The 13,531-nt window shown below is 38.7% G+C and overlaps 1 protein-coding gene across 1 annotated transcript; it reads left to right on the top strand.

Annotated features, from left to right (window-relative positions):
- Nucleotides 1-247: 247 nt before the first annotated feature.
- Nucleotides 248-1,865, top strand: LOC148156642 (THAP domain-containing protein 6-like). The gene is made up of 5 exons (XM_088009276.1): nt 248-359; nt 738-930; nt 1,061-1,174; nt 1,378-1,588; nt 1,699-1,865. The coding sequence occupies exons 1-5, from the start codon at nt 280-282 to the stop codon at nt 1,854-1,856; spliced, it is 756 nt and encodes a 251-aa protein (XP_087865402.1). The 5' UTR covers nt 248-279; the 3' UTR covers nt 1,857-1,865.
- Nucleotides 1,866-13,531: the final 11,666 nt, after the last annotated feature.

Raw genomic sequence — 13,531 nt, 5'->3', positions numbered from 1 at the left:
GCTATTGTAACCCACATAAAATGGGGATGCCTCTTTAAGAAACGGAGGTTAGGGAAGCTAGGTGGTCTACCTAGCCAATAGGAAGCTTAGTTTCCAGTGAGTTTAGACCAATCAGAATTCAGACTGCCGCTGCAAGACCCACCCTTCCGCAGCATTGAGTGTGTAAGCCATAGACATAATATAAGGGTAGACGCCGCATTGGCCGCTCCGGCGCAGGAAATACGGCGGCCATCTTAGAGCGGTATACCCTCGTACTTTGCTGAACCAAAACAACAGAAGATGCCTCAGTTCTGCTCGGCTTATTCGTGTTTAAATCTACGAACTGTTGATGTCAGGGACCGGGGGATAACTTTTCACAAGTAAGAATGACATATTATTGTTAGTATGTTGTGAATGTAATATTACTGTACTGTATTTATGCCCACCAGCGAAATGACAGCAAATGTTAGCTATCGGTCTTCAGCCGGAGATTTGATGACAGGAATATGTTTCAAACAGGCCTACTCACAATTTCAGTAGCTTTGTTTAATTATCATTATCAACAAATTTTAATCAAATTTGGAGTTTTATGTTCTTTAAAATATGAAGATCAAAAATAGTGAGTGTAACGTTTTTCTGAATGCTTAGCTTAAGCAGGCAACATGGCTCCTTAGTTTCAACCGTTGCAAATAACATGGACCTCATTCGGACAATGTTTTTGTGTACACACTCCCAGATATCACGTTTTTGTTTTAAAGGTTTCCAAAAGATAAAGAGAGGAGGAAGAGGTGGGAAATAGCTTTGAGGAGGGATGGATTCACTGCAAGTGATTCATCTGTACTATGCAGTAAGCATTTCAAAACGGAGGATTTTGACAAAACAGGTCAGATTGTCAGACTGAGAGCTGATGTGATACCATCAATTTTCAGCTTCCCAGTTCACCTTCAGAGAGTAGGTGCATTATTAAAAGTTCATTAGCATTCATAAATGTACATAATGTTAGCCTTAAGGGAGATATGTGTGTTTATGTACAGGTAGTATATACTGTGAAGTCCATATTCATAAGGTTTTTACATTTAAGGTTGAAAACTACAGAACTACAATAACCTCCACAAAAGCCCAAAGTAGTGAGTATGTGGCCTCTCAAGATGACCCAGAAACTTGTAGTTCAGACCTGCAACCTCAGTCTAATGATGTGAGTATTTTTTCTATTGTAAATATCATATCATAATGGTCAAGATCATATTAAAATCTAAATTATTTTCTAACCCTCATGTTGAATGTTCTCACAAATAAAACCAACATAGTTGAAGACACACACAGTGCTGCTGTCGTCTGAAAGAAAGTGTGCCATAGTGATGTCTAAGTGATGGGTGATGTCCATCTCTCTGTCTTTAGGATCATTGCTATGCTTTGCCAGCTTCTCTTACCGCTATCACTGCTAAACATAAGAGAGCGTTGGCAAGAGTGGAATATCTGGAGCGGGACAAGAAAAACACCATGGCCAGAGAGAAGAGGGCAAAGACCACAGCAAAGTCACTTTTGGGGGAATTGAGTGAAAAAAATCTCATTACTGAAGAACTCAAAGAACGGCTTGAATTCTACTCTGGTAATTCAAAATTAATTCCTCAAAATTTATGTACATTTTCTTGTATGTTTATTTTTCCTCCTGAGCTACATCAGAAGAAGAGTTTATATTTTTTCCTCTTAAATTGTCAGATCTACAACTAGAGTTTATGGAGAAAAAGGGCCATGAATACTCCAACGAATATAGAGAGTTTGCCCTCACACTTCATCTCCATGGCCCAAAGGCATACAAATACCTTGGAGAGAAGCGAAGATTTCCCCTCCCACATCCGCACACATTACAAAGGTAGCCTTAATATTCCCCAAATGTTTTTTTAATTTTATTTAACCTTTTAATATTGCAAACATGTTAAATATTGATGCTCCTCCTACTTTTTACAGGTGGTTGTGTTCAGTAGATGACAGGCCTGGCTTGAACAAGATGATGCTGGACATGCTGGAGAGAAAATGCCAGGAAGACCATGCTAAATATGGATTTGTTGCACTCATTTTGGATGCAATGGCAATCAGAAAACATGTGCAATATAATCTACATACACAGTCACTGTCTGGCTTCGTGGACCTGGGGGATGGAAACAATGAGACTGAGGTTGCTACTGAGGCTCTTATGTTTATGGTGGTTGGCCTCCAAGGGCATTGGAAGGCTCCCATTGCGTACTACCTCACGGCGTCTCTGTCACCAGACACACAAAAGGTACTTGTCAGTCATGCTTTAGAGGAGCTGCATGCTCGAGGAATTCGGGTGCTATGTATAACAATGGATGGGCATGCTACCAACATCAGCATGTGTAACCAACTTGGGTGTGAACTGAAGGGAAACCCACAAGAACCCCTGAAAACCAATTTCCCACATCCAGTTACTGGAGAGAAAGTATTTGTAATGATGGATCCATGCCACATGCTGAAGTTGACACGTAATATGTTGCAGGTAATTGATGATTGTGGTATACCTAATTCTGCAAGTTATTTATTTGTCTGTTCATGTCCATAGATTTGATTGGATTTAGTGGTCAACATTTAGCTGCTTATACTTATTTAAGTTGTGACTCATTCTTACTCTGCAGGCATATAGCCCAATAGCAACAACCACTGGACACATCAACTGGAAGTACATATATCATCTCAATGATGTGCAGAAACAACATGGACTACATGCTGCCAATAAAATTTCAGACAAGCATGTGTACTTTGAGAACCACAAGATGAGAGTGTCCCTGGCTGCACAAACACTGAGTCGCTCAGTGTCAGTGGCCCTCCGCACTATGAGAGATCTTGGGTACTCTCTGTTTAAAGATTGTGAGGCCACAGCAGCATTTATTGAGGTAATGCAATTTGTTAATACGGAATGAAAGTACATATTTTATTAATCTATTATAAAATGAATTAACATTCTGGTAAAATAAAACTGTGCTGTTACTTATAAAATTATTCTCTGTATATTTAGAACAGAATTCAGTGAATGCAAAGTATTGAATTCACCTATCGGATAACTAACGAAACCCTGCAAGTTTGGCATTTCAAATGATTTAGATGTCGCAATTTCTTACAGATGATTGACAGGATGTTTGATACAATGAATGCACGCAATCCTCTTGCTAAAGGATTCAAAGCTCCCATGGGATCTTGGAATTGGATGGAAAGAAAAGCATTTTTGTCAAGAGCCCGGGAGTACTTGCTCACTTTGTTGACGAAAGATGGAACACCCCTTCACCGATCTAAGAGGTTTATTAAAATAGTGCATGAGAAGTTCCTGATTTCTGTTCTGTTATCCATCAAGTTCTTAAGATGGACTGTTCTCTGCATCAAGTTCATAAGATGTTACTGTTAAAATGTTTTGCATTTTGTCACACAGTCTGTTTTGTTTGTCTTAATTATCTTGTCTTCAGTGTATTTCAGATCCCCGATGCTTCTTGGTATGTATTACACAACATATATTTTGTGCAGAAATCATATTTTATGTACATTATGTTGCTATGATTGTGTATGTATGTGATTGTGTGTTTGGTGATGGTCAGAGTGAATGTCAGTGCAGAATGGCAGTACCGCTTCTATCAAACTGACCCAAGCTGGGCTGTGGCTCCAAACCACCAAGAATGAGAAATGAATAAAAAAGATATATGTAAAGTGTCTAAGAGTGTCGAGAAAAGAACTGTACAAAACTGATTTTATTTTACATTTTAAACAATGTTCTCTTGTTTAAATTCTTTAAGATCTGCAGTTTTGTTTCTGTTGGAATCGTCTTTTCTTCAGTGTGTTACAGGTCCCTAATGCTTTTAAATGGTAAGTACATTATTTAAAAAATTAACTATAGGTAAGTGTGAAAAAGGTATGTATTGTATGTGTTCTGGTTCAAGTTCATATTGGTGGTTTCTGAAAATACCGTTTAGCGCTTTGAAGCAGCATCACTATGCTTTTCTGTGGTGCTTTTTTGAGGTGTCCTGTTTAGCGATGTTCAGAGCAATAAAACATTTTTCTTTTGCAGGTACCTCTCTGTCATTGGATTTGTCATCAACATTGACACGTTGCTGCTGATGATTCCTGAACTGCTCCAAGTGCAGCGGTATGTCCTCACATACAGGTTCAGCCAAGATCACTTGGAGCTCCTGTTTAATTCCATCAGAGCGTCAGGTACTGTTGATGTCCTTTCAGTTAGAATAACTTCATAAAATATACTTCATGAATGTGTTCATATGTTATGTCGTATGATTAACACATGTATTGTATCCCTGTATTCCATTCAAGGTGGCTGGAATAACAACCCATCAGCATGCCAGTTCCAGGCCATCTTCCGCCGGCTGATGGTTCGATGTGGGGTTACACCCAGTGAGATTGGCAATGTGGCACCACAAGACAACACCTTGTCGCTGTCTGCTGTTGAAATGTCCTCTCCTGAATCTAATGAAGAGCATCCCTGTCCTTTTGCTAGGATTTCAGCCATTCTGGACGACCACAGCTATCTTCCGACCAAGTTTGGTGGTCTGGTAGAAAATGCCTTGGTTTACATATCTGGATTTGTTGTGAGGCAGATTCTGCGTAAACTAACCTGTGACCCATGTCGAGTCAGTTTGATTCAAGATGCCACACCGTCTTCATTTGATGAGAACTACCATCTTCTCACTCTGAAAAATAATGGCGGGTTAGTGATTCCCTCACAAGGCGTAGTGAAGGTGGTGAGAGCTGCAGAGAGGGTGATTCGTGGTGCTTCACCAAACCATCCTCCTAAGCTGTCCGCCGTCACATACATAGTCCGTGAAGACATTGGAACAGAAGATGTTTTCCAGCTTGGGGAACACACTCAGGAGACACAATTTGGCATTGACAATCACCATTCTGACTTGCTGTCATTGGTTGTGTCTGTGTTTCTGAAGATAAGGATGCACCACATTGCAAAAGTCACCTGTCTTGGTTTGCAGAAAGGCAACACCAGAAAAAAGCTCTGCAAAACTGTCCTATTTCAAGGCTATTAGATTGTGTAAAAATGTAATGAATATGTAAATATTGTTGTCACAACAGATAAGTATGTGTTTGTGTGTGTATGTATATATATATATACATATATATATGTATATATATATATATATATATATGTGTGTGTGTATATATATATATATATATATATATATATATATATATATATATATATATATATATATATGTATGTATAAGGCTATTAGATTGTGTAAAAATGTAATGAATATGTAAATACTGTCACAACAGATAAGTATGTATGTGTGTATATATGAGATTATCGGAATATATACATAATGTGTGTGAATAAATTGCATCTTTGGTTGTATCTTGCAAAACATGTCATACTTTAAAACATTGTATTCCACCAAAATTATTTAAATATGCTAAACTATACGTTACTATACATGCAATTTTAATAGCTGTATGCCTAAAATTTAATTATGTGACAATGTGATTACTATTCAGCGTGTTATGATCTATTAAATGCGCTGATCCTTTATTGTGCCTGCCAAATATATAAGGCTGAGTGGAGTGGTATACCGCTCCAAGATGGCCGCCCTAAATCTCGTCAGCTCCAATAGGCGAGAGCGGCCCATGAGGCGTCTATCCATATATTATGTCTATGGTGTAAGCGAGAGAGATCCGGAAACGATTAAGCTGGGCAGCGTGAGAGTCTCTGTTTTAAAACAGTTATACAACTCTAAACAAACGCTTTCCCAGATCATCCGACTTCTAAGCTGGACACGTGAAGTGAAAAAAAAGAAAAGGAAAGACAAGTTCACTTTTTCTGCTGAACACCGTTAGAGCTGACTCGTTAGCCAACGGCTACTAGTTTAGCCCTAACGGCTACTAGGCTAACGGTTTAAGTTCATCTTGTTCTCCGTTCAGTTGAAGGTAAAACCTAATTTATATTATATTCTCACTTTGTTCACAATGATAGCTCATATTATCAAGGCTAAAGCATGGAAAATATGCCTTATTACACTATCTAGTGCCTCACGGGTCCGGACTGAGAGCCACCATATTGTTGTCCCCAACGTGTCGCATTGAGATCGGTGAGCATATTCTGTGCCTTTCATTTGGGTTTTTGTTCCGTTTATCACATTTTTGTTGAATAATATTGTTTATCTGAACTATTTGATTATTAAAATGTAAACTTTTACTGATTTTGGATAAAATGTAATGTTTAATATTGTTTGAAGAAATGCTTTTGTAATTTACAGTAATTGATGTCAAATATACAGAAACATGATTAAAGCTAGAACAGCTTAATAAAATCCTATGATTCTGCTGGTCCTGTCTGTTGACAGGTCAGGTTTTTTTGTTTATGCTGGATTGTTCCTGAGGTGGATTCCTCCTGTGACTTTGATGGCGAGCCTTCCCACCTGGACTTAGAAAGAACTGGATTCCTGGATTCCTTCTTTTCCATTTGGAGTCCTGCTGCACCCCGCGGTGTGGTAGGCCGGTACCACTCACATCTTCACACACAGTTGGTTATGAGTGAGACCACTGACTGACATTTTTCTTTTTATTGTTTAATCCTGGAATTTCTGATCTCACCTTTTGGACTGGTTTTTATTTGGTACTTTGTAACAAACTGCTGTGTAGGAAATTCTCCTCATGTGAATGGTGTTGAGCTGAACCTAATTGGAACTGGAATTGATTGATCTGTTGCCTATTACAATTTAGAATTCAGATTACCAGGGTGCACCCAAAAGATTCAAAACTGAGAACTAGCACTTGGCCAAGTATTTGTATTATTATATTTTTTTGTATTTTATTGTGTGTAATTTTATTTTCATAATTGTGTGTCTTGTATAACTGTTTGTTAATTTCATGGTTTATGTCACTAAAGCCAGTTGTTTTTTTTAAATTCATTTAACTGCCTTTGTGTGTCATTTAAACACCCCACTATGCTCCGATAGTCGAACCTATTGGCCCATTCATCTAATATATAAAATACCCTTCTCATCTGTGTTACACTATATTAAGACAGGAGACGAGATGTTTCCATCCCTTAAATTATGATGCATAGAATCACATAGTATAAACCATGTTACAGAGAGTAAACATAATAAAAACATGCTTTATCTGTGGCATTGTTCATTAAAATGGCACATTTCTAATGTATTAAAATTAAATATGATCAGTTCATTTAATGATATTGTATTAAGTAATGCATTCAGCAAGTACTTTTACTTTTAATACTTAAGTATTTTTAAAAGCCAGTACTTTTTTACTTTTACTTAAGTACAAATGTTAATGTGGTAGTTTTACTTTTAATTAAGTACATTTTTTGAGTACTTTCTCCACCACTGATTTTGTATTAATAAACATGGTTATTTTATTTGAAATGTTACATAAAGATTTGTCTATGTATTCATATTAAAGTAAAAGCTGGTATAGTCTGCCCCCGTGCTAAACTCCTCATGACAACCAAATCAAACTTTTATTTATGATAGATACTCCAGTGGCCAGTCTTTGTTGTCAGTATGCTTCAACAACACACATCACAAACTGAAGCAAAGAGATTTCGTTCATTATTCATGTACAATTAAATTATTAAATTTTAATTGTTGATCATAGTTTTCTGAACAAATGTAACAAGTTGTGTTTTGTAAATAAGAAGTTACTCTGTTTCAGAACACCATAAGTAGATGAGACGGATGAAGGTTGCTCCTATAACTAACCTCATTAAGACAAAGGAGAAGCTTCATCTAGTTTTTGTCCACCAGCATCAAAGAAAAACTAAACTAAAAACAAACTTTCTGAATCAGTGTCACTACTAAGCTAAGTTGCTGTGATCACAGTCATCTGGCTGGGTGTCTGGATTCATGCTGTTGTCAACAAGGTGATGAACAAAATCCATGTGTTTGCACAGACAGCTCAGGTTATGCAAATGAAATGCTGTTTACAGTGTGTGCAATCCAAAGAAATCACTTTAGTTTTACAAATGTGGATTAGTATTTGAATATCAAGAGCGACTTTAGAATTGGATCTGAATTTGACTTTCTTAAACCAGCTCAAGATGTTTTCTGAATAGCCTCAGACCCTGGAACAAAGGTTTGAATTGTTACTTTTAAGCTAGATTTTAAATCTATCACTAGTATCATAAAACACTAAGAGCTGACAAGCTAGTCATTTAAACCTTTAGCAAAGCGTCAATCTAAATGTCGGACATGAAAACTATTTCAAAATCAAAGCTGCAGTGATTAAGGTACATCACATATCTTTTTCCTGAAAGGGACTGATCCTGGAACCAGTTACAAACTGGTTCAGTGTCCTCATCCTCAAAGCATACTGCCCTGCATGCTTTGGATGTTTCCATGTTTTAACACAGCTGACTCAGACTATTGCAGTTCCACTAAAGCTGGTTCATCAGTCATCAATTAAAATCAAGTTTGCAAAAGCAGAAGAACAGCTCAGACATGCAGGGCAGTGTGCCTTCTGGACCAGCATTAAAAAACACGGCTTTGGTTGATGTTCCTTACAGTCTCTGATCCTTCTGCATCTGCATCTAAAACAAGGTGTTTCATTACTTCATAAATGCTTCAAAGTAAAATAAGTACAGGTTAAAAAGATATCCTTTCCTCTCCAATGCATTCATAATGACGCATTAGTCTGTATCAGTTTGTTACTTTTCATTACTGTTGAAATTGTTCTGAAGCCATGATCTTTGCACCAACAGAGTGAGTCATGATTTTCTTCTTATATTTATTGTTCTCCATTGTATCAGTTTGTTAGTTCTAAATGACAAAATGACAAAAGAAAAAGAGAATAAATTGTGACAAGGCAGAGGCTGGCGGGAATTTACTACTGAATCTGTTTACAGATGTTCTAATACTCCAGCTTGAATATGACAATGATTTATTGATGATAAAGAGATGTTTAAAGTTTTATCAGTCAAGAGGAGATGTGAACAGACAGGTAGGAGCTGGGCAGTGCAGAGGCAGCCACTGTGTGTGATCTGCTAAGTGTCTGGTGGAAACAGTCTTCCTAATGTGGTGGGATGGTGTTCCCTCCTCCCCACTCTGCGCACCGGGTGCAGCAGGAAGCGCACCATTGATTGGTGGGCAGGGCAGATGCCTATATAGTTGGGCGGGCCGCTGCAAGGTGCGTGCGTCTTTGTTTCTCCCACTGTTGCTGCGGTCGGCGGCTACATGTCGGCTTGTGGGTTTGGTCGACTCATCTGCGATCTGTTGCTCTGATGGCGTTGCCGCCTGCAGCTGGGGGTTGCTGTGGCGGGCGGCTTCAATCTGGTCCTCACCTGCTGACCCGCTTCCTCCCGGGTTAGGCTGTGTTTCCACCCCTGGGTAAGCTACCTGTTTAATGTTTTTCTTATATGGATCCACAGTTAATGGGCTTTCTGTTTCAGGCACTTGATTGTGTTTGGAGCTGCAGCGCTTTGGACGCTCTGCTATCTTGTCTTGTTTGATTGGGCCACTCAAATAAACCTGTTGCGGATTGGGCAGGCTGTGTGTGCGGGGCATTTCTCCTCTAGCCCCATCTAAGGGCATTTGGAAGCGGATGACAACGACTTGTTCCTTGTTTTGTTTTGTGATTGAAGTTACTAATTTGTTTGGTTTTGATTTACTAATTTGTTTTGCATTGCATGTTTTTATTTCTTTGGAATAATTGAACTTGTCTGTCCTGTTTCCTTTTGTGTTCCTTTTGTCCCAGGGACCGAGTAGTGGGCCTGAAGCCTTGTTTTTAAAAGGAATTGTTTTAAAGGAATTGTTAAATAAAATATTGTGCACTGAAAGGTCTGTGTTCGGGTGCATCTTGTTAATTTTAAAAAGATCTCCACCTGCTGGTCACACTAAGAAAAGGTGATGGAAAAACAGCCCTGAGCTGTGGTTCTGTCACAGCTGTGAAGTCAACATCAGGAAGTCCTCCATTCAAGCATGCAATAACAGGGCAGCTGGAGCTACAGAGGAGAAACATGGATCTGAAGGAAAAATATGCAGACAGAGCTGGACGTGCGCTGGCTAATAACACTGCTAATAACTCATGCGAACCTTTATAATTGTAGTCCTAAAAGGGTTAATGGAAATAAACTGTTCTTACTGATTATTTTATGATCATCTTGATTGAACTGATAAAACCATGTCTTAAAAAGAAGTTACAAGCAAGAACTTTAAAGTTTTTTTTTACACCAGTGAGTGTCTGTTGACAGAGAATCAAGACACAAAGGACAGTTTGAGGATCCATTCATAATAAAGAATGAGGGACTTAGGATCACTGGGTGGACGGCTGACTGGAAGAAAAGTTCAGGTAAAGTGGTAAGCTTGTGAATACAGGCAGATTCTTACAATCCGGTTGTTGAGATCTTTCAAGGAGAGTGAAAAACCCACAAGAGAAAAAAAATTATGTATAGACTAGTGATAGGTACTTTTTCTCAAACCTATATAAAAAGACCACAGACAACGTATATGAATTTTATAGACAAAGCTTTTGCAAAAGGAGAAATCTCCGCCACGGCCTCTCCAGGCCGTTCACAGAGAATTCTGATCTCCTTCCACGCGAGCCCCTGTTTTATTGTCAAGCAGAACAACCAAAAGGGGCAGTCAGGAAGAACAACAAAGGTCGTAAAACTTCTAACCTAAACAAACCAGCCAGGTGTGATATCTGATCTACGGTCTGAGCCCAGTTCAGCTCTAGGTCAAACTAACACAAGAAGAATTTAAGGTCTGGGAAACACAGAGTTAACTGTCTCACATGAAGATAAACAGACAGTCGTAACCTCCAGGTCAGTTTATACACACATAGGGAAGAGAACACTTAAAACTAAAAATCACAATAATAACATTAGACTGAATATGAACTAAAGTAATAACAAAATGATAATACCAAAAAATATCTAACATTCCCCCCTTTTTATCATTTTACTATGTGTGTAAACTTTATGCAAAAGCCAAGCATAGAAAATAAAAGAAAAGAACCAATAAATGCAAAAGTTTTTTTTTCTTCTAATCTAAACACAGAAAATACACAATGAATAAATGTAATATAATGAAATAAATGAAAAATAAAAGAAACAACAAAAAATCAAATGCAGTTTTCTCATCTCTAAAACCACTTGTTGTAGGAGTCATTCAGCAAATGAATTCATCTGTTTATTGATTACAGAACTTCATCACTGTTCAGAAAACCATCAGAAACCGAAACAAGTCATCTTCAGTTGTCTCATAAGATGCCTTTTCCAGCTGATAGTTGATAACAGTTGTGTTAATTGTTTTAAACATCATGCTTCGAAGGCATGGAAAAATGCAACCTATGAACAGGCAAAAAAGAATCAAAACACCCAAAATAGGTGTTTCAAGCTTCACCAGTAAATTCCACCATGGTCTGGAAGTGAGCCAAGAAAGAAAATCAAAAGGAGATGATCCTTGTGTTCCACTTTCTATGTAATGTTTAAGTTTCTCCAGTTCCTGTTTCATCAGGCACAAAAGTTCAGCACGTTTGGGCCAATGATTTTAGAAACACCTCCCTGAGAGGCTGTGAGGAAGTCCAGTACAACACGGTTTTGCAGAACCATCTTTCTCAGTTCAGTCAGCTCTCTCAAGGTGCCGTTGGCTGTGTACTGTTGATGAGTCGCAGTAATTCATATCTGTTGATCTCAACATGGCTTCGAATCTCACCTACTCCGACCCATGGAAAGATGCCTTGCATAACTTTTTCTCCTGAAGCAAGTTGTCACAGTCTGGGTTGTCCTTCCAGACTTTGCAGCCGGGGGTTGCCCTCTGACCCCTGCAGGCGATGCAATTGATGTAATCCGGTGTCGTGTCGCAGTAGGTGTAAACTTTGTTACACAAGTTCCAAGGTAGCATCCCAAGAGAAACGTGTCCGTTGTTGTAAACACAGCTCCTCAGAGATCCTGGTTTAGCTCCTGCTAAAGAAATGGTCTCTGGTATTTTCCATGTGGCTTGTGGAAACGGTGGAAACGGAAGTACGTCATCCTCAAATGAACAGTTCATAGATCCAAAAAGTCCTTTTGTGGCATCTCCTGTCCGAAGTAGAACAGAAAAATCCTTTTTGCACCATTTGCAGTTTCTTCTTTTCACGGGGACGCTGAGTCGTGGTTGTGTGCTCAGGCCATAGAGACACATCTGTTTGTCATCAGTGATGCTCTCTGGGTGCAGACCTGAGTTGTGTGTGGCGATTCGCAGCTGTGCACACACATAGCAGTTCACCTTGTTCTCCTCGTGAGCAGTCCTGTTCATCAGCTGCCACTACAGGTTGGTGCTGTAGTCATGTGGGTGGAACTCAGGCTCGCTTCCTTCTCCAAACATCAGACATGCTGCAGTCACAGTGCAGTAGAAGGTCCATCTGGCATATGGAGTCTCCATTGCTGCTCGGCGTACAGAGATGTTAGAACCCCCAAACTAAAGAGTGAGGATCTGTCGAGTTTCTTCACTGGCGTTGAGACGAACCACCCTAAAAAAAATGGAACCCCTGTGAAGCCAGCCTTCCCCGCCACTCCGGATTAGGGATCCAACACTTTCTGCAGCTTGCAGTGACTGAGATGTATCCAGCTGGGTCTTTCAGCAATCTTTACAGCTGTTGGTGTGGTCATCAGCACCTGGAACGGTCCTTCCCACCGTGGACTCGTCCAGTTCTTTCATTTGATGACCTTTATGTAGACCCAGTCACCTTGCTCGATGGGAGCGGCCTCCTGCGAGGGAAGAAAATCAGACGGCAGTAAATTTGCATTTAACACCTCTTTCTGTTTCAGGATCCTGATCATATAATCTGCTAATGTCTGTTCTTCATCAGCTTTTTGTATTCTGGAGCAAACAGAGGCAATCTGTAAGCTCTCCCATGAATTATTTCAGAAGGTGTTAGACCATCAGCTGTCGGGGTGATTCTCATAATAGCTTCACTAAATCTAAACATTCTGTGGAATACCGTGTGTTGGGATGTAGTTTTGCAGATAGCCTTAGCTACCATCAAAGCATCCGCATGCTTTGCTGGAACTATTTCAACCCATTTAGAAAAAGCATCAATCATCATCTAACAGTATTTGTTAACTCAAAAGTTCATAACAAAAAAATTTTTATGTAATAATTTAGTAGTAGTTATATAGTATTACCTCACCATTTTCCCTTTTCCCCCCTTTTTACACATGGTATTGCCCATGTGTCACAATCACTTAAGCTTTTATAAAGTCTTTGGGAGGATTAGTAGTTAATGCAGGTGAACTCATAGGTTTATAAAATATATTTTAGCAGACACATATTATAATTGCAGGGTTATATTTTGGTTTTTCTTTGTTAAACTCTAAATTAAATTTTTCAGTTAAATTCAACGAAACATTTCATAATATTTCAACACTGCAATATCAATTATTTTCAACACGTAGAGATGTTTAATTTAGTTCCAAACTAGTAAATAAAATATTTGAAAATCATTATTAGCTTAGAAGCTCTAATACATTTTTTTTTTAATTGGTGTAATTTAATTGCATAGCTCTATCAGTTTTGTTTTTGTTTAA

The sequence above is a fragment of the Poecilia mexicana genome, unplaced genomic scaffold (assembly GCF_051168715.1).
Source record: "Poecilia mexicana isolate PSO_F unplaced genomic scaffold, ASM5116871v1 scaffold_10, whole genome shotgun sequence".
NCBI classification, from domain to species: domain Eukaryota; kingdom Metazoa; phylum Chordata; class Actinopteri; order Cyprinodontiformes; family Poeciliidae; genus Poecilia; species Poecilia mexicana.
Note: the sequence above shows the minus strand (reverse complement) of the source record. Positions and strands in the feature narration are given on the sequence as shown.

Excerpts from the sequence above, each read along its gene's own strand:
- LOC148156642 (XM_088009276.1), top strand. The coding sequence starts at position 280 with ATGCCTCAGTTCTGCTCGGCTTATTCGTGTTTAAATCTACGAACTGTT. Across the intron at positions 931-1,060 it reads TCCCAGTTCACCTTCAGAGA|GTTGAAAACTACAGAACTAC; the intron begins GTAGGTGCATTA and ends TTTACATTTAAG. Across the intron at positions 1,175-1,377 it reads TGCAACCTCAGTCTAATGAT|GATCATTGCTATGCTTTGCC; the intron begins GTGAGTATTTTT and ends CTCTGTCTTTAG.